At 44.5% G+C, this 24,703-nt stretch overlaps 1 protein-coding gene across 3 annotated transcripts in view; it reads right to left on the reverse strand.

Annotated features, from left to right (window-relative positions):
• Window positions 1-1,812: 1,812 nt before the first annotated feature.
• Window positions 1,813-24,703, reverse strand: part of chaf1b (chromatin assembly factor 1, subunit B) — a 43,295-nt gene continuing 20,404 nt past the window's right edge. Inside the window, exons 8-14 of one of the 3 annotated variants that reach the window (XM_078232763.1) lie at window positions 24,529-24,622; window positions 15,286-15,355; window positions 15,108-15,199; window positions 12,332-12,488; window positions 9,648-10,076; window positions 4,992-5,077; window positions 1,813-2,236 (exon numbers count right to left, since the gene is read on the reverse strand). In XM_078232763.1, coding sequence (XP_078088889.1) covers window positions 2,139-2,236; window positions 4,992-5,077; window positions 9,648-10,076; window positions 12,332-12,488; window positions 15,108-15,199; window positions 15,286-15,355; window positions 24,529-24,622 — 1,026 coding nt within the window. In that variant the 3' untranslated portion in view covers window positions 1,813-2,138. The remainder of the gene's footprint in view (window positions 2,237-4,991; window positions 5,078-9,647; window positions 10,077-12,331; window positions 12,489-15,107; window positions 15,200-15,285; window positions 15,356-24,528; window positions 24,623-24,703) is intronic. The other 2 variants (XM_078232765.1, XM_078232766.1) reach the window with 2 other exon arrangements.

Raw genomic sequence — 24,703 nt, forward strand, 5'->3', positions numbered from 1 at the left:
TTTGTTAGTAAGTGGGAATTGTATTAATCTAAACACCATTCCATTAGAATAGTATTTTATTCAGTTAGTTAATAGTTTAGTTCACTGTTGGTTAGATGAATAAAGTATTGTTGATTTTACAGAGTCTCAGGTAGTTATTTTGATTTAACCACTAAAAGTTGAAGAGATCGTACTATTTCTCACACACTTTTAACAGATTAAAAAGCGAGGTACTCCTCTGAGAGTGGTTAGGTGTTAGCTCTTATGAAAGGGAGGTTGATCCCCCAAGTTACAAATGACGCTGAACACTGCAATCAGCAGCAAAGATCCCCACTTCTGACCTTATGGAGGAAAGGGCAAATAAAGAGTACCAGCAGATGGTTGGATTGAGGACACTACTCTGAGGAACTCCTACAGTGATGTCCTGGGGCTGAGATGATTTACCTCAAAAATCTCCGCATTTTCTTTGCAAGGTGTGACTCCAACATTGGAGTTTCATTTCCTTGATTCCCATTGACTCCAGTTTTGCTAGGACTCCTTGATGCCATAATCGGTCAAATGCTGCCTCAATGTCAAGGACAGTCACATTTATCTCACTTCTAGAATTATCCATGTTTGGACTAAGGGTGTAATGTGGTCAGGAGTCAACATCCCTGGAGGAACTGAAATTAAGCAACGAGGTTAGGGCTGAGGAAGTGTCATTCGACAGCAATATCAATGATGTCATCTGGTATTTTGTTGATGATTGAGACTAGGGTGGTAATGGTTTGGGTTGGATTTGTCCAGCTTCTTGTGGACAGGGTATACCTGGGCAATTTTCCACATCACCGGTAGGTGCCGATGTTGTAGCTGTACATGTTCTGGAACAAACTTTTGTAATACTAGTGTTATCAGGCCATTACTTTTACTGTATCCATGCCTCAGCCACTTCTTGCTATCACATGGGGCGAACTGAATTGGCAGGGGACCTCAGGAAGGGGCTGCGAGATGGATTATCCCACTCTGCCCTTCTGGCTGAATACGGTTATTGACAGAGTGTGCAGCAGTGTCATGCCATACTTATAAACTGCTATGCTTAATGTTCTCTTTCATGAGATGTTACTACTGCATGCCTCAAAATGCCCAGCATTACTGTAGTTCACACCTCTTATATGATTTTTTTTGTTCTCTTGTCTGACCCACACCACCAAAAAAAAGGACTCAAGTAATGCAAATCTGCTCCTCCACCCATGTTGCAGCTACTGGCCGAGAACAATTTGCTGGTGAGGGGAAAGGGGACAAAATCACTGCCCTCCTCCCGTGGGCAGCACGGTGGCACAATGGTTAGCACTGTTGCCTCACAGCGCCAGGGACTCGGGTTCAATGCCTGGCTTGGGTCACTGTCTTTGTGGAGTTTACACATTCTCCCTGTGTCTGCGTGGATTTCCTCCGGGTGCTCTGGTTTCCTCCCACAGTCCAACGATGTGCTGGTTAGGGGCATTGACCATGCTAAATTCTCCCTCAGTGTACCCGAACAGGCGCTGGAGTGTGGCGACTCACAGTAACTTCATGTAAGCCTACTTGTGACACTAATAAATAAACTTATACCACTCTCGGCATTGCAGGTATTAATCAGTGGAAACATGGCTCACCTTCCAGTTCACCCATTAACTAGCACTGCCAGGCAAGCTAACTGGCCCTTCATCTTATTGCTTTTTATGATCTTACTGTGCATTTTGTGAAGTAACCACACTTCAAAGTGTAGGTACAACAGGAAAGATATCTCGGAGATGCAATTAAGGCAGAAAACACAAGTTAGATCTTGTATGGAACTGGATCAAAATGCACATTTCTATCAACATAAACAGAAAAATCTTTTAATTTCAATACATAATTGACACTTTGTACAGTGATTAACTAAAACAGGACTATTCACATTTAGAAAGAGCCTATCAAGGGGATGGTATGACGTATTTAAAACCGAAAACAAAAAGAAACAAAGTTAGAGGTCCCTTACATGCCTTGCAACGCAATCTCCAGCTCGCATATATATCCAAGCATTGCAGCAAATCCAACCACATTGCAGAATTTTATACAAAGTACAGGTGTTAAAAAAGTTACGAGCCACGTTCATTTGTTGCCAGTTTCCACACTTCTCGTCCCGCAGTCATCATCCGTCTTCACGTTATCTGTGGGTCTGAGCTCTGGTTATCGTCCATTCTGGAGCGTTTAGCAGCGGGTGACTTGCATGAAGTATCACTGGACGGGGAGGGGCTCCCTAAACCGTTTAAAACATTCCGTTTAATTTATAAAACAGCTCTGGCCAACAAAACACACGCGCGCATGTGAACGTCAAGATAGGGAGACTGAACTGTGTCTGGTTGCAGCGCCTCACCATGTTGAATAGCCTGGCAACACTCACATTCAAGGTCAATATTTGAATAATAGCCATTTTAGCAAACAACTGGAGAGCACCTCGCACCAATGGAACCCTTTCCCAGCAAAGTGACAGGGTGGAGGCCTCAAATGATAAACTTGCCGAAGAATAATATTTATTTACGCGGGAATTCTTGTGTTTCACTTGGAGAGACCTAGTGTTGAAACACCCAGTTCTTTCCAGCAACACTCAAAAAATCTTTTAGCAATGAATTATATATTTACATAGCAACTTTAAACTTGTGAAAAGTCCCAAGGATCTCGCCAAAGAAGGTGTGCGATTAAAGGATGCCTGGATGGATTCAGGTCATGCAAGGCATCCACATCTAATTATTCAAGTTTCACCAATTCTCCTCCCACTACCACAGCTTTTTCCCATCAATTCTTTCTCAGTGGCAGATATCAGCCTGTCTCCATCAACGGTGATGGAGTGGAAATGGTCGAGAGCTTCACCTTTCTAGACGTTCAGATCATTAACAGCCTGTCCTGGCCCTTCCACCTCAACACTATAGTTAAGAAAGCTCATCGATGCCTCTACTTTCTCAGAAGACTAACAAAATTGTGCATCTCAGCTAGGACTCACTAATCTTTACAGATGCACCATAGAAAGCATTCTTTCTGGTTGTATCACAGCTTGGTACGGCTCCTGCTCTGACCAGAACTGCAGAAAACTACAAAGGGTTGTGAACGTAGCCCAGTCCATCACACAAAGCAGCCTCCCATCCATTGACTGCCTCTGCATTTCCTGCTGCCTTGGAAAAGCAGCCAGCATAATCAAGGACCCCACACACCCCAGACATTCTCTCTTCCACCTTCTTCTGTTGGGAAAAAGATACAAAAGACTGAAAACAGGTACCAACCAACTCAAGAACAGCTCCTTCTCTGCTGCCATGAGACTTTTGAATGGACCTACCATATATTAAGCTGATCTTTCTCCTCACCTTATCTGTACCTGTAACTCTACATTCTGCACCCTATCCTTTCCTTCTCTCCTATGTCCTCTATAAACAGTATGTTTTGTCTGTATAGTGCACAAGAAACAATACCTTTCTCAGTATCCCAATACATGTGACAATAATAAAGCAAATCCTGCTGCACTCTAGTATCTCCTCGATGCCAGCAGCTATTTCAACCTGAGGCCTATCCTGTCCTCATCTGAACCACATAGGGGTCTGCTACAGCAATCCTGGTTCATTCATTTTCCCTTTCATGGCTACTGTCCCACCACCAGCTTGGCTGAGAGCAGTTCAACACCACAAACCTGGGACTGAAAATAGCTGATGTGTTTTTTTTTTAAAGTGCAATTTTAACACTGAAAAAAACCTACAGTTTCTACACTTGGACATCACCCTTATTGTCATGAACTCTCTCCTTTTAGTCAGTCTCTCAGGATCGAGGATAATTAACTTCCACTCCGGTGTGATGGCTGATAAGTCAAATGTGTGATCTGAACACTCTGGCTCACACAGAGCAGATGCTACTTGAAGGGTGGAGGCCAATGTGGGCGGCACGGTAGCACAGTGGTCAGCACTGCTGCCTCACAGCGCCAGGGACCCGGGTTTGATTCCCGGCTTGGGTCACTATCTGTGTGGAGTTTGCACATTCTCCCAGTGTCTGTGTGGGTTTCCTCCCGGTGCTCCGGTTTCCTCCCACATTTTGAAAGACGTGCAGGTTAGGTGCATTGACCCGAACAGGTACCGGACTGTGGCGACTAGGGGAATTTCACAGTAACTTCATTGTAGTGTTAATGTAAGACTTACTTGTGACTAATAAATAAATTTTACTTTTAGACGAGGTGTTTAGAGATTTTATCCTCTTTCCAGCACCTTGTGCCCCCGACCAAGTCTCTCACGTGTTTGGCGTCTTCCCAAAAGTACCTTCTCCATTTTGCTTGGTTACAAGGCAGGGTCAGAGGGGAGGTTTCAGCATTTCAGGGATGCTTTGAGAATGTCACTGAAGCATTTCTGTTGTCCAGTCCTTCTGTATTAACTATATACCCCAACGGTCATAGACCAGCAAACCAACCATCATGTCATGAATGACCCCAATCTTCCTGACTCTCAAAGTTAGCATCTGGTGAAACTGGCTATTTTTCAACTGTAAAAATCGCAAGTGAATAAAGAGAAGTCGCATAACTTGGGATGTGAAAGATATCAGAAACTGAACACAATCCACCACCTGCCCTCAGACACCAAGACCAATGAAGTGTAAACTCCATGCTCAGTGACTCTCTGCCTAACAGAAACTTGTGTCTGTTGGGGGCATGGCCCGTTAAGAGAACAGACCTTGTGACCTGGGACACAAGCTCCGCCAAGGGTCTTGTGCTGACTGTGCTAGAGATACAATGTGTTAATAAACAGTTCCAGTTAGTTTATTCCCATTTACCTCATGGTCTCTTATTAATCCATAAGTAGACCTCATACATAAAACTAATCCCATTGCTATTTACAAACACAGCTTTACCTACTGGCCTCTTATCATCACCTCTGCCTTTCTTCATCCGTGCTTCTGCTTTTAACATTGAAATTTAGAGTTTAACCGATGAAGGCCATGCTTCAAGTTCAGTTAGTTGATGGTTAATGGGAATGACTACGTACCGTGCGCTGTTTTTTCTGCTTGGGTTACAGGTGGTGTAGATGCCACTTGAGAGGAACTTGGGTTCACAGGAGTCAGTGAGATTCGCCTAGAAGAGGAGCAGACAGCTCGTTACTGAAAGTAACCGGGAATACAAAAGCATAGGATACCCATCCCAAAATACACACAATAGCTACAGCACCAAAACCACTCCTCTTTGCAGCTTCCACACAAGGATCAGTGGATACAAGCCCGGGAAACATTACTGCTCACAGGCAATTGCTGCTTACAAGCAAATGAGAGGAAATTGATCCCAAGAAAGTCACACAAAACAGGCAAACGCGTATTGAATCTTTTCACAATCTGCCCGATTTTCCTTTCTCACCAACTTCAAGTGAAATGACAGTAGAGTGGACCTGTCCTGGTCCCCCCCATGCCGACACTATAGTTAAGAAAGTCCACCAACACCTCTACTTTCTCAGAAGACTAAGGAAATTTGGCATGTCCACCATGACTCTCACCAACTTTTACAGATGTACCATAGAAAGCATTCTTTCTGGTTGTATCACAGCTTGGTATGGCTCCTGCTCTGCCCAAAACCACAAGAAACTACGAAAGGTCTTGAATGTAGCCCAATCCATCACGCAAACCAGCCTCCCATCCATTGACTCTGTCTACACTTCCCGCTGCCTCGGCAAAGCAGCCCAATTAAGGACCCCACGCACCTCGGACAGACTATCTTCCACCTTCTTCCGTCAGGAAAAAGATACACAAGTCTGAGGTCACGTACCAACCGACTCAAGAACAGCTACTTCCCTGCTGCTGTCAGACTTTTGAATGGACTTACCTTGCATTAAGTTGATCTTTCTCTACACCCTTGCTATGACTGTAACACTACATTCTACACTCTCTCGTTTCCTTCTCTATGAACGGTATGCTCTGTCTGTATAGAGCACAAAAAACAATCCTTTTCACAGTATACCAATACATTTGACAATAATAAATCAAATCAAAGACAGGCTGCCTGTCTGGTGCTATTGCCTGAACTGAATTTCATTCTCTGACTTTAACCTCGTCAGTAGGCTGGCCACTAAATTTTGTCACTTTATCAGCAATGTGAAGCTAACCCTGAATTAATCCCAGTTTGTATCAATCTCAGACACTGATCTCAACTGTAATTTTAAAATTCTGAACGACTGAGCAGCCTTTGAAACCTCTTACTTTATCAATTAATCAATCCTATCTGCTAAATTTTTTTGCATACTTAACGTGTGAATACCACTAACTTTAATTCTGAAGTGGTAAACAATTATTAATTTGTGACTTTGATGTCTGACTTAGTGGCACAGATTGACGCATTCACTCAATAGCCTGTATGGAGCCTGATGGAAATTGGCAGGTTTGTTACTGCGCAGGAGCAGGCCATTCGGCCCATCATGTCTGCACCAGCTCTCCAAATGAGCATTATGACTTAGTGCTATTCTCCTGTATTATCCTCATACCCTTGCATTGTTTAAATTCAAGTAATCATCGAATGCACTCATGAATACCTCGATTGAACCTGCCGCCACCACATTTCCAGGCAGAACATTGCAGACCTGAACCACTCGTGCCAAAAAGGTTTTTTCTCATATCACATTTACTTCTTTTGCAAATCACTTTAAATTTGTGTCCTCCCGCTCTTGATCCTTTTACGAGGAAGAACAGTTTCTCTCTATCTACTCTGTCCAGCCCCCTCATGATTTTGAACATCTCCATCAAATCTCCTCTTAGCCACCTTCTCTCCAAAGAAAACAGTCCCAACCTCTCCAATCTATCCTCTTAACTCAAGTTTCTCATCCTTGGAACCATTCTAGTAAACCTCTTCTGCACTCTCTCCAATGCATTTACATCCTTTCTACAGCGTGGCACCGAGAGCTTTACACAATATTCCAGTTGAGGTCAAATTAGTGTCTGGTACAGATTCATCATAACCTTCTTGCTCTTGTACTCTTTGTCTTTATTAATAAAGCCCAGAATACACTATATGCTTTATTAACTGCTCTCTCCACCTGCACATATACACCCGGATCACTCTGCTCTCATACCTTTTAGGATCTTAACCCTTATTTTTTATTGTCTCTCCATGTTCTTTCTACCAAAATGCATCATCTCACACTTCTCTGCATTGAACTTCATCTGCCACCTAACTGCCCACTCCACCACTTTCCTCTGTTCTTTTCAAGTTCCTCACTGTCCTTTTCACAGATTACAATATGTAATTAAGATCTAGATCATTAATCTATATCGGGAAAAGCAAGGGTCCCAATATCAACCCTTGGGGAACTCCAGTACAAACTTTCTTCCAGCTCAAAAAATATCCATTGACCATTATTCTCTGCTTCCTATTATTCAACCAATTTGTTGCTACTGTCCCTTTTATTCCATGAGCTATCACTTTTCTTAAGTCCATTGTGTGGCACTATATTGAATGCCTTCTGAAAGTCAATATATACATCAACAGCATTACCCTTATCGACCCTTTATGTTATCTCCTCAAAAAACTCTGGTAAGTTATTTAAACTCAATCTCTCCTTTAGAAATTGATGCTGGTTCTTCTGACCAACCCACATTTTTCCATGTGACTACTAAATCTATCCCGAATTGGAGTGTAAATGCTAATATAATCCACTAAAACAGAAGCAAAATACTGCAGCTGGTGGAAATCTGAAACAAAAACAGAAAATGCTGGAAAGGCGCAGCAGGTCTGGCAGCATCGGTGGAGAGGGAAGCAGAGTTAAAGTTCCCAGTCTGTATGACTCTTCTTATTGGAACAATGTGGTTTAAACTTTGACACAGTGACTCCCCTGGGCACAGAAAGGGCAGAAATGGGGTAACAGGAGGCAATTCACAGCACTATTATGCCACATTCATGCTATATACAGCTGACCATGGTCCATTCGCTCACATCCCAGCATCATGTCCTAATCGCAAGGTGCTCCATACACTCTTTCCATTCCACAGTGGTTAGCACTGCTGCTTCACAGCGCCAGGGACCCGGGTTAAATTCCACCTTCAGATGACTGTCTGTGTGGAAGTTTGTACTTTCTCCCCGTGTGTGGGGATTCCTTCCGGGTGCTCGGGTTTCCTCCCACACTGCAAAAGATGTGCAGGTGTGTTGATTGGCCATGGTAAATTGCCCCAAAGCATCAGAGGGACTAGCAGGGTAAATATGTGGCGTTACAGGGATAGGGCCTGGGTGGGATTGTTGTCGGTGCAGGCTCGACAGGTCGAATGGCCTCCTTCTGCACTGTAGAGATTCTATGTCCTGGGACCGAGATGAGTGACCTCAAACAACTACAACCACCTCCCTTATGCTAGGTATGACTCTTAACTGGTGAAGAGTTTCCCCCTGATTTACACTGACTTGAATTTTGCCAGGGGGACTCTTTGATGCCACACTCGGTCTGTCATGAGCAGATACTCTCACCTCTCCACATTGCCAGTGTTGTAGCTATGCTGGAATAGTTTAGCTCGGGGCACAGCTAGTCCTGGAGCACAAGTCTTCAGTACAATAGCCAGAATATTATCAGGGCCCATAGCCTTTGCAGCATCCAGTGCCTTCAGACTTTTTAAAAAATATCAAATGAAATGAATCGAACAGGCTGAAGACTGGTTTGTGATGCTGGGGAACTCAGGAGGAGGCCGAGATGGATCACCCATTCGGCACTTCTGGCTTCAGCTTTATTGTTTGCACTAATGTGCTGGGATGCCCCATCATTGAGGGACCGCCTCCTCCATTAAACAAAAGTTCTTGAAATTGTGTATCACAACAGAATGTGGCAGGACTGCAGAGCTTAGATCTGACCCGTAGGATATTGGATTGCTTAGCTATGTCTGTAGCATGCTACTTACACTGGACTACTCCTCTCTGCTCCCTATCTTCTAAGCCTCCTCCGATTCCGAGCTTGTGACGCTCCCCCCATCCCCAGCCTATCCTTCCCCTTCCTCCAGACCCTGTGACCTTCTTTGCTCCTTTTGCCCAATCCTCCTCCTCTTACCCTCATTGCTTTCCATTGTAAAAGAGCTTTTTTTTTTTAAGTAGTCCTGTGACGCAGCTTCACTAGATTGATACCTTATTGTTAGGCATGCCAGGTGCGGGCTCCTGCATTCTTCACTTAAGCAGGGTGGATACCTTAGCTTGATGATAATGGTAGAGGGGGGGATATGCCAGGCCATGAGGTTACAGGTTGTGGTTGTATACAATTCTGCTGCTGCTGCTGATGGCCCTTGACACAAAATGGTGGAACTAAATTCAAATAGATCTGATCGTACATTTATTCCTGTACGTTTTCAGTAATTTCACCCTCTTGGACTATAGGAAGGAGGATTGAAATCTGGATTCTTCAAATATCATTCTACCAGCACCTCTCATGAAGCATATAGATGAGCAGCACACTGGACTCACACTGAAGTGCCTGGCCTTGCTGCAACACCCCCCTCTGCCCTCTCACTGAGGTCAGGAATGGACTCAAGTGGTCACTCAAGTTTACGTTTTGCCTTTCAAAATATTCAAAATCTCTCAAAGCTCTTTCGAGCAGTTAATACCAACAGGGAGTTAAAAACAATGCCGAGAGAAGTAACCGCAAGGAGAATGCTGCGATTGATGGCTTGTCAATTGATCGGAGCTTCAGCATTACCTGGGCACCGGGGTGTTGCTGGGTTTGCTCCACGCCTCCAAGGTACTCAGCATGATCCTCCGGGGTTGAGAGGCTTTGCGAGCAGCAGAGCGGTGAGACGCCGCGTCCAACAAGGTTGGAGAAGCCTTGGTCGTAAGGGGAGTACCGGGGCTCTCGGTAGCAGAGACTGCTGCTGCATTGGTCGTTTTCAGCTGGGTAGGGGTGACAGAGTCCTGTTGGTCCACGTTCCTGACGTGAGTGCTGCACTCTGTCTGCTTTGGGGTCCGGTTTGCTTGACCCTTCTTCAGTCTTTTCTCCGAGACGCCAGGGACCTGCACCTGGAGCACCGGCTTCTCTTTCAGAGGGATACCCAACTCGTCTTTCTCAAACGTGACAAAGGAGCAGTACCCATCGGTGGACGAGATAGTGAGGAAAGTGCCATCTCTTGACCTATTTAAAAGGATTTGAATGACACACGTCAGCAAATGATTTTCAACAACCATCCTCCAAAACAGTCCAGTTAAGATGTGTACAATTCAACTAAGGGGAGAAAAACAGCAAGCGTCTGAGTTTAAAGCCACCAGAACTGCAGAGGTTCAAACAAAAAATTTCCCAGGAACTCTCTTCTCCCCCTTCCCCACCCCGCCCCCAAAAGATATTCAACTTTCAGTTAAATAAAAAAAATGTTCTCACGAATATCCCTGGACAAATTAACTATTTAAGAGTTAATTTTAAGAACAGTTGATCTAAAAATTAATCTTTAAGCTTCCTGCCAAACTCGCTGAGGACGCAGGGTCCCACGGGTAACTCGGGCTGCGGGTGAGTAAAGCTGGTGTGTTAACCGGGTGGTAACCAGGGTTTGCACTCACCACAGCACAAGGTGGCTCCTTTCTAAACTTGGCTGTACCTTCACAGGCTGACATCCCTTACGGATGGAAGCAAGGTAACTAAAAATCTAAGGATAAAGTCATCCAAGATCAATGATAAATTGGACATTGTGACAGAAGCCCGGAAATGGGCCAAAGGACCTTTTCTGCATCATACGACTCCATTGCCAGGATCTTATCACCGGGGCGGGCGCGACTCGCAGAACAGAATTCTCTGTTGGCCTCGGGCGGGATTTTACAAGCCTCACCCGAGCAAGATCATAAAATACTGGCCTATGACTCTATAGCATCTATAGTGAAGGACGAGCACCCTGCCTGAAGTGGGTTGGAAGATGAAATGCTACTAAATCAAGGGGCGGGTGGGGAAATATTCAAACTTGGATTACTTCCAAGCCAAATATAATTTTAAGCAATGACTCTGAAAAAGATCTTATAAACATTTCTAACAGGTAAAAATTATATTCCAAAATCACAGCATCCCTACAGTGGAGGCCATTCGGCCCATCGAGTCTGCACCAACAACAATCCCACCCAGGTCCTATCCCCATAACCCCATGTATTTACCCTTCTAATCCCTGATACTAAGGGGCAATTAAGCATGGCCAATCAACCTAACCTACATATCTTTGGAGTGTGGGAGGAAACCAGAGCACCCGGAGGAAACCCACACAGACATGGGGAGAATGTGCAAATTCCATACAGTCACCCGAGGCCAGAATTGAACCCGGGTTCCCAGCACTGAGGGGCAGCAGTGCTAACCACTGTGCTACCGTGGCCTTGATTTTGCTAACAATGAATTTTTTAAACAAAGGTTTCCTTTATTATTTCATGTTAAATATCTCCAGGTGGTAAAATAATCAACAAAGGAGTAAAAGAAACAGCAAAAACAGTTCACCTTGATTTCAGGAAATACACAATCAACTCATTCTTTAACCAGTTAACATTATCAGACCAGGTCCTCTCGTCTCTTTTCACAACACCAAGTAATATTTAAGAATAGATCTTGGAGAGAGAGGTGACCGAAGCAATATTTTCAGACACGCCAAGACAGCAGGGCACTGAGCACAGGTTCATGGTTGTGAAAGCCATCAATACATATTTTAGCACTGAGCTACAAAGAGGCAGACACAGGTTTACACCTGGGGTGGCATGGTGGCACAGTGGTTAGCACTGCTGCCTCGCAGCATCAGGGACCCAGGTTCAATTCCTGGCTTGGGTCACAGTCTGTGCAGAGTCTACACGTTCTCCCCGTGTCTGTGTGTGTTTCCTCCGGGTCCTCCAGTTTCCTCCCACGGTCCAGAAGGCATACTGGTTAGGTGTATTGGCCATGCTAAATTCTCGCTCAGTGTACCCGAACAAGTGTCGGAGTGTGGCAACTAGGGGATTTTCACAGCAACTTTATTGCAGTGTTAATGTAAGCCTAATTGTGACACTAATAAAATAAACTAACTTGAAGAACGAGGGACAGGTATTTAAAAGAGATAGTATGTAGAGGTCTTAGAGGTATATGACGCTGCAGTTAAATATTGAGATCTGAGGCTGAGTTGAGAAGTGCAGAGTGAGACAGACACCAGGAAATAGATAAGGAGAATGCTGGACAGCTGGTCGAGAAGCCTAATGAGGCCAGAAACCTATCCAAATTTTAAAATGCGCTAATGGTAAAGTGGAAGGTTTGGAATTAGGAAATAGAAAGGATTAAATGATTTTAAAATCCTTATTAATGCAAATCACATCATGTCATCTCCTGAAGCTTGGATTCAGAAACAATACCAAAAAAATGAATAATTCTGCGCAATTCCATTGTAAACCTTTCCATACCATGTTATATCACTCAGGGTGTGATAATGGATGTTTGAGATATAACCAAATGGGACTGTTTGTTGTGTATCGTACAAGAGTATGGAATCTTCTGAAGCTACTGCAAACACCAGTCGATATGGCAACTTGAACACGTTTGTTTTCTTAGGCGACTCATCTAAACATCAAAAAAAACTGAGGTTATAATTCTGTGGCGGGTGAGATGGAGGGTAGGCAAACAATTATTCCAACAGGCAAAGACTGGGTTCAAAAACTACTTCGCATAAATAGAACAAGTACTCACTACCTCACAGAAAAAGCAGAAAATACTGAAAACGCACACCTAAAGTTTAGCATCAATTTTGATGAAGGGATGAACCAAAAATATTTTTAAAATCTCTTTCTGATACATCATGAAATCTCCAGAAACTATTTTACTTTGGGCGGCACGGTGGCAGAGTGTTTAGCACTGCTGCCTCATAGCGCCAGTGTGACTCGGGTTCAATTCCCGGCTTGGGTCAATGTGTGTGCGGAGTCTGCACATTCTCCCCGTGTCTGCGTAGGTTTCCTCCGGGTGCTCCAGTTTCCTCCCACAGTCCGAAAGACGTGCTGGTTAGGTCCAATGGCCCTGCTAAATTCTCCTACAGTGTACTTGAATAGGGCCGGGATGTGGCGACTAGGGGATTTTCACAGTAACTTCATTACAGAGTTAATGTAAGCCTTACTTGTGACACTAATAAATAAAAAAAACTTCATTCTGTCCAAAAAATATTGCTGGTTAATTAACACTCATCTTCCTGTATACATTATTGTGACAACAATAATTACATGTAATGGGTTCAATGATGTTAAATGAATAATTATATAACAATGTCCTCTTTACCTCCAGTTTTCTCCCACTCCCAAGGCGTTGACAACTTGCTGGGTTGGACAGGCTCAAGGCATTCTCTAGTACATCAGCCAAATGATCATTGCTCACGTGTGAGCTTTGGCAACATCAACAAGCTACTTAACCACAGAGAACACTGATTCGATTGTGTCCTTTCCCAAGAGGTAGACATTAAATAGCCATGGAAACTGTTTTATTCTGCGGTGGCAATTTTTATCAATTTCAGACAATCTCCAACTACACTTTCCGCTGCCTCGGAAAAGCAGGCAGCATAATCAAGGACCCCACGCACCCTGGACATTCTTTCTTCCACCTCCTTCCGTTGGGAAAAAGATACAAACATCTGAGATCACGTACCAACCAACTCAAGAACAGCTTCTTCCCTGCTGCTATCAGACCTCTCTCATATTAAGCTGAAACAAAAACTAAAAACACAGATCAAGTTGATCTTTCTCTGCACCCTAGCTATGACTGTAACACTACATTCTGCACCATCTCCTTTCCTTCTCCCCTATGTACTCCATGAACAGTATATTTTGTTTGTATAGAGCACAAGAAAACAATACTTTTCACTGTATACCAACACGTGACAATAATAAATCTAATCAATGATCTCAGCTAGGTTTCTGAATAACAACAAACTGAAGAGTTATGGGGGTTGTGGATATAAAAGGCATTGAAGTGCCCAATCAGCCATGACCGCAATGAATGATAGAGCAGGCTGGACGGGCTGAATGGCCTATCCTTGTTTCTAGACTGATACAATCTGGATGTAGTTCATGCTGAATTACTGGGGCTTAAATGTTGCAAACTCTTAATTTGTCAATTAACCCCAATCAGCTATTTATATTTTTTGCACCCTCAATACAACAATGATTTGAAAGTTAAATAAACAATTGCTGGTGCGTGATTTTTGTTTTCCGACCTTTTTTTACAATGGCACAGGTTAACACATTCACTCAGCAATCTGTACGGATCCTCATGGGAAAATCAATGTTACGTTGGAATCCTCTTATGGTGAAGTGCACACTTTAGTTTACTGTGGGGGGAGCAGCTGTTATTAACTGGGGAAAGATGGGGGAATTATCCCGTGTAAGAATTATTTCGCGTCGGTGTAGGGGAGAGGAAGAGAGGAGTTTGTGGCTGTGTTCCGTGGTTTTGTGGATAAACCTGTGTTAAGGAATAGACTGGCTCCAGATTCGTCCTTTATTTGATGCATTACCAATCACTTTAAAAACTGAGAGTGCAAATGCTAATATAAACCAAACTGATACCGATCTAACAGTTCAAACTTTGGTACAATTAGCTCCTGGGCACAGACCAGGCAGAAGACCCCAGGTGCCTCTTGGTGAGGAGTTAATGTAAAGGGCTTAACAACTTCCTCAGGGCCTTTGATGATTATGCCCAATTCCAAAGTTTTGATTTGTCACATGCATTAGTATACAGTGAAAAGTATTGTCTCTTGCACACTATACAGACACAGCATTGAGTACAAAAGGGAGAAGGAGAGGAGCGGGTGCAGAATATAGTGTTATGGACATAGCTAGGGTAAAGAAAAAGATCAACTTAATATAAGGTAGGTCAATTCAAAGGTCTGGGTGGCAGCAGGGAAGAAGCTGTTCTTGAGTCAGTTGGTACATGATTGCAGTTCTTATCAATTGAATAGTCTGGCAATGTCCTTTGTCTAGACTTACACAAGAAATGCTGGGACAGCCAATGACAAGTGTTAGAGGGTTCCCGGCACAGATCAGATCACCCCACGGCACAAATTACAGACTTCACAACAGGACAGAGCATTGTTGAGGCAGGGGCAATAGAGAAAAAAAAATTAGGCTCAATTATCCCCAACAATTGTTACACAGAGTCAGATACTGTCAACTGGTGCTTCTGTTGCTTTATCAGACTCACCTTCTACTTTCTGTTGCCTTAGCTCAAAAAACATCGGGCAGCAGCGAACAGCCAGGGTTGCCTTAGCAGGACAAGGCAGATGAGCTATGGGCCTTCGAATAAAAGAGACACGTCAGTGAAGTTACCTCACAATTCTCAAGCAAGCGACCAGCACTGCAATAACAAAGCAAGTTCCTACCTTTTCAGGTTTTTTCTGGAGAATATGAACGTCGTGTTGGTAACATTCTCTCCAGCTTCAACGCAACCAGCTGAAAGAAACAGAAAATTAATGGGAGAATACTGCAGGATAAAACACAAAACACAAAAAGTGAACAGAGAATACTGGAAAGACACGCAGCTCTCCAGTGTCTGGAAGCCAGCGGAGCGAACTTTTCAGACAGGTCAATTCGTCAGAACCAGGTCTCTCCAGAAAACCTAAACCAATTTTTGTATAGAAAACAGGAGCAGGATGAGGCCATTCAGCCCTTTGAGCCTGCTCCCGCTATTCATTGTGATCATGGTTGATCATTCAACTCAATATCCTGATCCTGCCTTCCCCACAAATCTTTTAATCCCCTTCGCCTCAAGTGCTATATCTAACTGTTTCTTGAAAATATTCAACTACCTTCCGTGGTAGCGAATTCCACAGGTTGACCACTCTCTGGGTGAAGAAATTTCTCCTCACCTCAGTCCTAAACAGTCTGTGTATTTCCAGCATTTTCAGTTTCTACTTCAACAGTCAAAACTCAAACAATAACCACAAGTGCCTCCCGAACAGATTTGTTCCCCAATCATTCTCGTCAACTGAAAAACGTGCACAAACTTACCATTGTGCTTTAAAATCCTGGAGAAATACAGGATAGACACTGGTAGACACAACTACAGAAAACAAATTCAACAAAACCGATTTCTCGATAGGTAAACTCATCACAAAAAAGGATCAAACTGCAGCATAGTTTTCACTTTTCATCCTCCTCTCACCTACCCGCTTCTAAACTTCAAAGTAAAAAGTTTAGGCTTACAGTAACAGTGCAATGAAGTTACTGTGAAATTCCCCTAGTCGCCACACTCTGGCGCCTGTTCGGGTCAATGCACCTAACCGGCAGGTCTTTCAGACTGTGGGAGGAAAGCGGAGCACCCGGGAGGAAACCCACGCAGACACGGGGAGAACGTGCAAACTCCACATAGACGGTGACCCAAGCCAGAAGTCGAACCCAGGTCCCTGGCGCTGAGGGGCAACAGTGCTAACCACTGTGCCACCATGACGTCATTGTTATCCTTCCAAAGAGGCGCCAAATTCTTTGTAATTTTAAATACAATGGCATCACTTAATTCAACGGCTGATTAGATTGCTGTTGCTTAAATATTTATTCCATTGCAGAGATTTCACCATTGGGACCATTCTATCCATACATAAATAATATATCCATACATAAATACATACAAAGCACATCATGGAGACATGCTGAGGGAGTTACAGTCCCACGTGAACAGAATATTTTAATGGTCTAAAGTTAAAGCTCCAGGGACACTAGACTTTCGGGACAACAGCAGATACTAACACACTTACATCCTGCCAAACAGAAACAGACCAAATGTGCAGATTGAAAAACATACAGGTCTCAGGCTCTGGGTGGAACAGAAAGTTGGGGCAGAAGATGGTTCTTTCAGCTCAAATCGCTTTCCAGGCATACAGGAAAAATTCAACACTCCGACTCGGGAAATCAGAGGGTTAAGTGGCCCCCTTCTGAACTACAGGCTCAGAGCTACGGCACAATGGACGGACAGAGTAGAAGCAGTTTTAGACTCTGCAGCTAATCCACACTTCACCCGACATTGCTAGAATTTTAGGGCATCTGAAAGATATTTCCGATGCACATCCCTGGTTATTCTAAATATATTTATGTATGTAAGGAAGTGTAAAAACAGTTATTCTTAGATTTAAAAAATCATTTCACTATTAACACAATCAAGCATTAACCATTACTATAATCAAATAATAGTTAGATTAAATTGAATTTACTTCTATTTAAACACTCAGCCACTTAATTTTCAGCTGTTTTTTGTGCTCAGACCAAATGCACATTCTATTCCCACAGGCGGCCATCTATTGGCACTGAAACAAAGGAACACTGACATTCCAGCACTGTCCTTGGAGAGGGTCCTTCTCCTGGATGGCGTGTTTTCTCTGTATGCTGGAGCCAAGCTCTGCATCAGCAGAATTCAAATACTTGGCAGCGCAAACATTTTCAGATCACCTGGCTGACTTCTCAAGAGCAGCGACAAAGTCTGTGATATGCGCGAGGCTTTGGATTTCGATAGTTGGGTTGCGATCCGTACGGAGCATTGGAATTTGTTTTCCCTCCAGTGCTAAGCATTATCGTCTGCACAATAAACCATTCCCGCCTTAGTGTGAAAATGTAATACTTCATTAAAACATGAATAACCAGTTTAAGTGTTGTAAATAACAATCAATAAAAACTCCTTTCCTTGGAGTGATCAACCTACCCACCCGATGCTGTCGAGTTCCGCACAGGTAAGCTGCCTTAGTCAGGCATATTTCACCATCCATTTCTGAAGGCAGGCCTCCATCGTACCTCCTCTTTCCTCTGTCAGTTTATCGATGACTATGTCGGAGGGACAGCACACACTGTTTTTGACATGGGTTTGTAGAAACCCTGCCCCCTCCCCCCCACTGCAGTCTCAACTTTGCTTGTGGAAGAGTTGCCTTCAGCAGCATTTTCACAGAATTTCATAGAATGTTTATCCTCGCCACGTCAGATGTGACGACTGACTGAAGAGGCAGCACCTTCACACGTTTCTCCTGCAGAGCACCAGACTGTGCTTCCCCTGGTGTGTTCGAGCAGGAATAGTCCATGAACGCAATCAAGGTGGATGATGTGCCGCCAAGATTTGGTCTGATGGACAGTCCCATGCAGCCACGTACAGCGAAGTCTTGGAACAATAGCAATCAGAATGCGGTGGGCTTTTAAAACAAGCCTATCCAGCATCTCAAGCCTCAGAAACTAAGCTCTGTTCGTGACATAGAAATTTTGTTTTGCCCGAACGGGTCGAAGAAAGCAGATTCAAAACGGCTGCCAGCTACAAGCATTCTTTATTCACTCATGGGACATGGGTGTCACTGGCTGGTCAGCATTTATTACTCATCCCTAGTTGCCCGAGGGCAGTGGCACGGCGGAATTACACTGGACTAGCAATCCGGAGACCCAGGGTAATGCTCTGGGGGCCCAGGTTCGAATCCCACCACGGCAGATGGTGAAGTTTGAATTCAATAAAAATCTGGAATTAAAAGTCTAACCATGACCATGAAACCATTGTCAATTGTCGTAAAGACCCACCTCGTTCACTAATGTCCTTTAGGGAAGGAAAACTGTCATCCTTACCTGGTCTGGCCTAAATGCGACTCCAGACCCACAACAATGTGGTTGATTCTCAAACACCCTCTGCAATGGAAGGCAGTTAGGGATGGCAATAAAGGTTATCCCAGCCAGCGACACCCACATTCCATAATAATGAATAAAAAAAGTTGAGAGTCAACCACATTGCTGTGGCTCGAGAGTCGCATGCAGGCCAGACCAGGTAAGGGTGGCAGATTCTTTCCCTAAAGCGAACCAGATGGGTTTTTCTAACAAGCAACAATAGTTTCACGGTCATCAGTAGATTCTTAATTCCAGATATCTTTTATCAAATTCAAATGCCACCATCTGCCCTGGCGGGATTCGAACCTGGGTCCCCAGAACATTAGCTGCATTTCTTGATTAATTGTCTCGCGATAATACCACTGGGCCATCGCCTTCCAAATATAATATCCTCAAGTAGCTGAATACTGATGTTAGGTGTCAACCCAGGAAGTCTGAAAAGAAAAAGGGACAAGAATTTGCTGGGGAACCCAACACCTGTGCAAATTAGGCATCCAGTCCACTCCCAAACTGCTTAGAAAGAAGGACTAGGAACAGGAGTGGGCAATCCAGCCCCTCGAGCCTGCTCCGCCATTCAGTAAAGCCATGACTGATCTCATCTCGGCCTCAACTCCAGATTTCTGCACATTTTCCATAATCCTTCAATCCATTGCTCATTAAAAATGTCTGTCCTCAGATCCACTGCACTCTGGGGTAGGAAATTCCATATATTCACCACCCTTTGAGAGAAGTAGTTTCTCCTCATCGGTTTTAAATATCCTAAGTGGCAGATGGACTTCAACCCAGATAAATGCGTGGTTGTCCATTTTGGCAGGTCAAATGGGATGAAGGAGTACAATATAAAGGGAAAGACTCCTAGTACGGTAGAGGATCAGAAGGACCTTGGGGTCCGGGTCCATAGGACTCTAAAATCGGCCCCGCAGATGGAGGTGGTGGTTAAGAAGGCGTATGGTGTGCTGGCCTTTATCAATCGAGGGATTGAGTTTAGGAGTCCGGGGATAATGATGCAGCTATAGAAGACCCTCGTCAGACCCCACTTGGGGTACTGTGCTCAGTTCTGGTCGCCTCATTACAGGAAGGATGTGGAAAAGATTGAAAGGGTGCAGAGGCGATTTACAAGGATGTTGCCTGGATTGAGTGGCATGCCTCATGAGGATAGGCTGAGGGAGCTCGGTCTTTTCTCCTTGGAGAGACGTAGGATGAGAGGAGACCTAATAGAGGTATATAAGATGTTGAGAGGCATAGATCGGGTGGACTCTGAGGCTTTTTCCCAGGGCGGAAATGGCTGCTCCGAGAGGACACAGGTTTAAGGTGCTCGGGGGTAGGTACAGGGGAAATGTTAGGGGGAAGTCTTCCCACACAAAGGGTGGTGGGCGAGTGGAATCGGCTGCCGTCAGTGGTGGTGGAGGCAAACTCAATAGGGTCTTTTAAGAGACTCCTGGATGAGTACATGGAGCTTAATAGGATGGAGGGTTATAGGTAGGCCTAAAAGGTAGGGATATGTTCGGCACAACTTGTGGGGCCGAAGGGCCTGTTTTGTGCTGTATTTTTCGATGTTTCTTATCCTAAAACTATGACCTCTCGTTCTAGAATGTCCAAGGGGAAACATCCGCTCTACATCTACCCTGTCAACCCTCTTCAGCATCTTATAAACCTCAATTAGATCTGCTCTCATCCTTCTAAACTCGAGGGAGTATAGGCCTAAATTGTTCAATCTCTCTTCATTAGACAGACCCTTCATCTCTGGAATCCATCTAGTGAACCTCCACTGAACTGCCTCCAATCTAGTGAACCTCCACTGAACTGCCTCCAATACAACTACAGTTTCGCATCCAAAAGACATCCAAAGCGTAATAACTTCTGCCCCAAAATGTTCTAAACCTCAGCTGAGCCCCAGGTGTTGCTCTCATTACTCCACTCGGATTAGCAAAGTATTCTTGAGCTAATTCCAGTCAACAGCCATAACCCTTTATTCTAATATCCTGACATACCTTAAAGTGTTGCTCTAGACCCAGTTTGTATCTGTATCAGTTAATGAATTCTATAATTCTACAAGGTCTTTCCTCGGCCAAATTCTTCCCAGGCTGAGGAGCCCGTTTCCCCACTCGTATACAAGAAAAGATTAGAGGGAAGACTGGGTGTATTTCATGCTGAATATTATGGAGGGTGTTTAAAGTTTATTTATTAGTGTCACAAGCAAGGCTTACATTAATACTGCAATGAAGTTACTGTGAAAATTCCCGAGTTGCCACACTCTGGCACATGTTCAGCACCTAACCAGACTTGATGTGGAGTTGCCGGCGTTGGACTGGGGTAGGCACAGTAAGTACTCTCACAACACCAGGTTAAAGTCCAACAGGTTTATCTGGTAGCACAAGCTTTCGGAGCGCCGCTCCTTCATCAGGTGAGGGCAGGATTTGTTTCACAAACAGGGCATATATAGACACAAACTCAATTACAAGATAACGGTTGGAATGAGAGTCTTAACAGGTAATCAAGTCTTTACAGGTACAGACAATGTGAGTGGAGAGGGGGTAAGCACAGGTTAAAGACGTGAGAATTGTCTCAAGCCAGGACAGTTAGTGAGGTTTTGCAAGCCCAGGTAAGTCGTGGGGGTTACAGATAGTGAGACATGAACCCAAGATCCTGGTTGAGGCCGTCCTCATGTGTGCAGAACTTGGCTGAATCGCTGAGCAGAAACTGATAGCGACATTTCGTGACTCCATCCTGGTCCTTTAACTGTTCTTAGTTAAAAATTGGGTTTTCCGCTCCCACCCGGTCACTGGCACCAAACTTATTATGATTTGGGCAGCATATTACTAGGGTCAATGGACTTGATAACAAGTCTAACTGACCGGTAACTGATCATTTATATGTGGTGGGTGGGTGGGCTGCTGATTATGATGCCTGCCCACGCCCCCTGCCCCAGTATTAGAGGGATGAGCTCCAAGTGGGATGGTGGTGGGCACTCAGCCCAGTTTACACCCCGCCCCCATTAGAAACCTGCCTTCAGGGGGCATCTAAAATTCAACCCAACGGTTCTAACTTTGATCTGTCACTGTGCTAACATTATCAAATTTCTTTCTAGGTTGCTGGCTGCTTCACCCTCTTAACGCCATCCTTATCACGTGAACTTGACTGGTTTATACTGGGCTCCAAAGTCTAATTCAGTGTTACTGATAAGGAACAGTCGGTGGGGGTGGGGGAAAACTCAGCACTAAGTCTTGAACACTGCATTCGGTATCTCCCCCTTCTGATACCAGCCCCTTAGCAAATCAGCCAATTCCCCACACACACAAAAACAGAAAACGCTGGAAAATCTCAGCAGGTCTGACAGCATCTGTGGAGAGAGAATAGAGCCAACGTTTCGAGTCTGGATGACCCTTCGCCAGAGCTAATTCCACATCCATCGCAGGTATTCCCTTGAATTCTCACTCCCTTCACTTACAGTAATAATTTTAGCAGCAATCAATTTCTAAAATCGGAGTATCCCATGTTCACTTCTAAACAAAAAATAAACTGTGGTCAGTTAAGAAATAGAATAGAATCATAGAATAGAATCCCTACAGTGCAGGAGGCGGCTATTCGGCCCATGAAGTCTGCACTGAATCTCCGACAGAGGATCCTAACCCAGGCAAGTTCCCATAACCCACATTTTTACTGCGTAATCCTCCTAACTGACAAATATTGAGACACTAAGGAGCAATTCAGCACGGCCAATCCACCGAACCTGCACTTCTTTGGACCGTGGGAGGAAACCAGAGCACCCGGAGGAAACCCACGCAGACACGGGGAGAACGTGCAAACTCCAGTCACCCGGGTCCCTGGCGCTGTGGGGCAGCAGTGTTAACCACTGTGCCGCCCCTAAAGCAGGTTGGCTTGTGTTTATCAGATTGTTCCCCTGCTCTACTCCTGTTCTTTGTTCCGCTGATAATCGCTTCTGTCATTTGACCAGACGCTGATCCGAAGCTGCCTATCGAGCTGTCTCACTTTCACCAATCGGAATACTCTGCAGCTGGTTTCTAATCTGCTGGTGCCCTCGCCCGCAGTCACCGACTTTCTCAAAGACGTTTGCTCACACTTCACCCCGGTCCCCCAAGAGGAAATAGAGCCTCATTCACTGAACCATTGAGATTCCACTCCTTGACGGTGCTTGGGCTGTACCTGTTACCTTAGAACCATCAATCACAAATCTTGTTTCGTGGCACTCAGCGTTAACATCAGCCTTCATTGGCCTTGGCAAGTCAAGAGAAGAGTGCTACCACCTGCTGGTGGGTGTAAGTTTTGCAGCATCAGCTGCTGACCTTCCATGAGGGAACAGTGCGTCATGGCTGTCATGTGACCGAGACACCAGGCTGTGGAAATGCTGTGGGGAATTCTGGGTGTGTACGTCGGTACTGGGAGAGACTACAGCTATAGAGGAGATCATATCGTGGCAGCTGACCTTCTGAGGGTTCAATAAGTTACTGAATGTTGCTTGCAGAAAATTGTGTGCGAGACATTTTAAATAAAACAGCGTTATGACTTAAAGTTGTTTTTCTTTAATGTTCTGCTCTGCCATTTGAAGTTATTGGTGATTCAGCTCTCTGCACCATTCAGTTATTGTTTAAAAATAACCCTGTCCTACATTGTCCCCCACAAATGAATGACTGCAGGATGACGTACCAGCAACTTTTGTAGTTCCTATTCTGCAGACAGTTGGAAAATCAGTCAAAGACTGTACAGGGCATCGTAACTCCAACAAGCAGAATCAGTTGTGACACCCACTGCAGATTCCCTTCAACTTAAACTCATTTTTCCCTTCTCCTGTTGCGTCCAAGTTTCTTTCCTTCTCTCCTGAAGGAGGTAAAACCCACAAACAGCTCTTCTGTACTGTGTCCAGATGAGGAACCTTCATAACTTAGTGGTGAAAATGATGTGGAGATGCCGGCGTTGGACTGGGATGAGCACAGTAAAGAAGTCACACACAACACCAGGTTAAAGTCCAACAGGTTCATTTGGAATCACAAGCTTTCGGAGCGCGGCTCCTTCATCAGGTGAGTGATTTGAGTGGTGAAAGCCTCTGGGCTAGTTTTAACTGTCATCACCTAAAATGCACAAACATGCAATCTACAACACCGATCATTAGAGAGCTGTCCTGTCTTGCTTTTCTCTTTCCCTCCCTAAATGTAACCGTACACCCATTATAGCCTAAACTTAAAGTTTATTAATTTGTGTCACAAGTAAGGCTTACATTAACACTGCAATGAAGTTACTGTGAAAATCCCCAAGCCGCCACATTCCGGTGCCTGTTTGGATACACTGTGGGAGAATTTAGCCTGGCCAATGCACCTAACCAGCGCCTCTTTGGGACTGTGGGAGGAAAGTGGAGCACCCGGGGGGGGGGGAAACCTGCAGACACGGGGAGAACGTGCAGACTCTGCACAGACAGTGACCCAAGCTGGGAATCGAACTGGAGTCCCTGGAGCTGTGAGGCAACAGTGCTAACCACCGTTGCCTTGACTGAGATCAGGTACCTCAGCACTGAACAGGGAGGGCCGAAACCAGGATTTTCCAAGTCTCTTGCACCTCATTCCCACACCAACTGGTGCACTTTATTACCTCACCCATCAAGTAAAGTCCTTCAACCCGCTCATCCCACAAAAGAACGCGGAATTAAATCGCATTGGATATGAAGAAAAAAACTATACAAGGTATCGTCAGCAGCTTTAAAACCATTGCTTAGGCATTTCTCATACATCCTAGAAATAACTGCTCTTCCATGTGGCTGAAAAGAGGAGCTGTGTTACCACAGATTTTCACCACACACACATCAGGACAAATGCAAGAATGCCAAATTTCAAACAATCACAACCATTTATAATGCAATTTTTATTGGTTGGCAAGTCTATTCTGTTTGGCCCAAGCGTTGCCATTGGAAAAACAAGGGGGAGCTACTGGCCTCCTGGCAATTCAAAAAAATCACTCTACAAACCATGAACAAGCATTGGAGAACGGCTTACCTGGAGTGAGAAGCAGAGAACCATCTGGCGTGAAGGTGAGTCGGCGGAAGAAGGATTTCATGCCATCGTCGTGAAACATTCGATAGGTCTTGGTCTGCCATTGGTCCAAAATAATAAGTAACACGAGTGAATAAACTCTTAACGCCAGGAACTGAACAACCCTGAGGTAAATTTC

The sequence above is a fragment of the Mustelus asterias genome, chromosome 17 (assembly GCF_964213995.1).
Source record: "Mustelus asterias chromosome 17, sMusAst1.hap1.1, whole genome shotgun sequence".
In the NCBI taxonomy this organism is placed as follows: domain Eukaryota; kingdom Metazoa; phylum Chordata; class Chondrichthyes; order Carcharhiniformes; family Triakidae; genus Mustelus; species Mustelus asterias.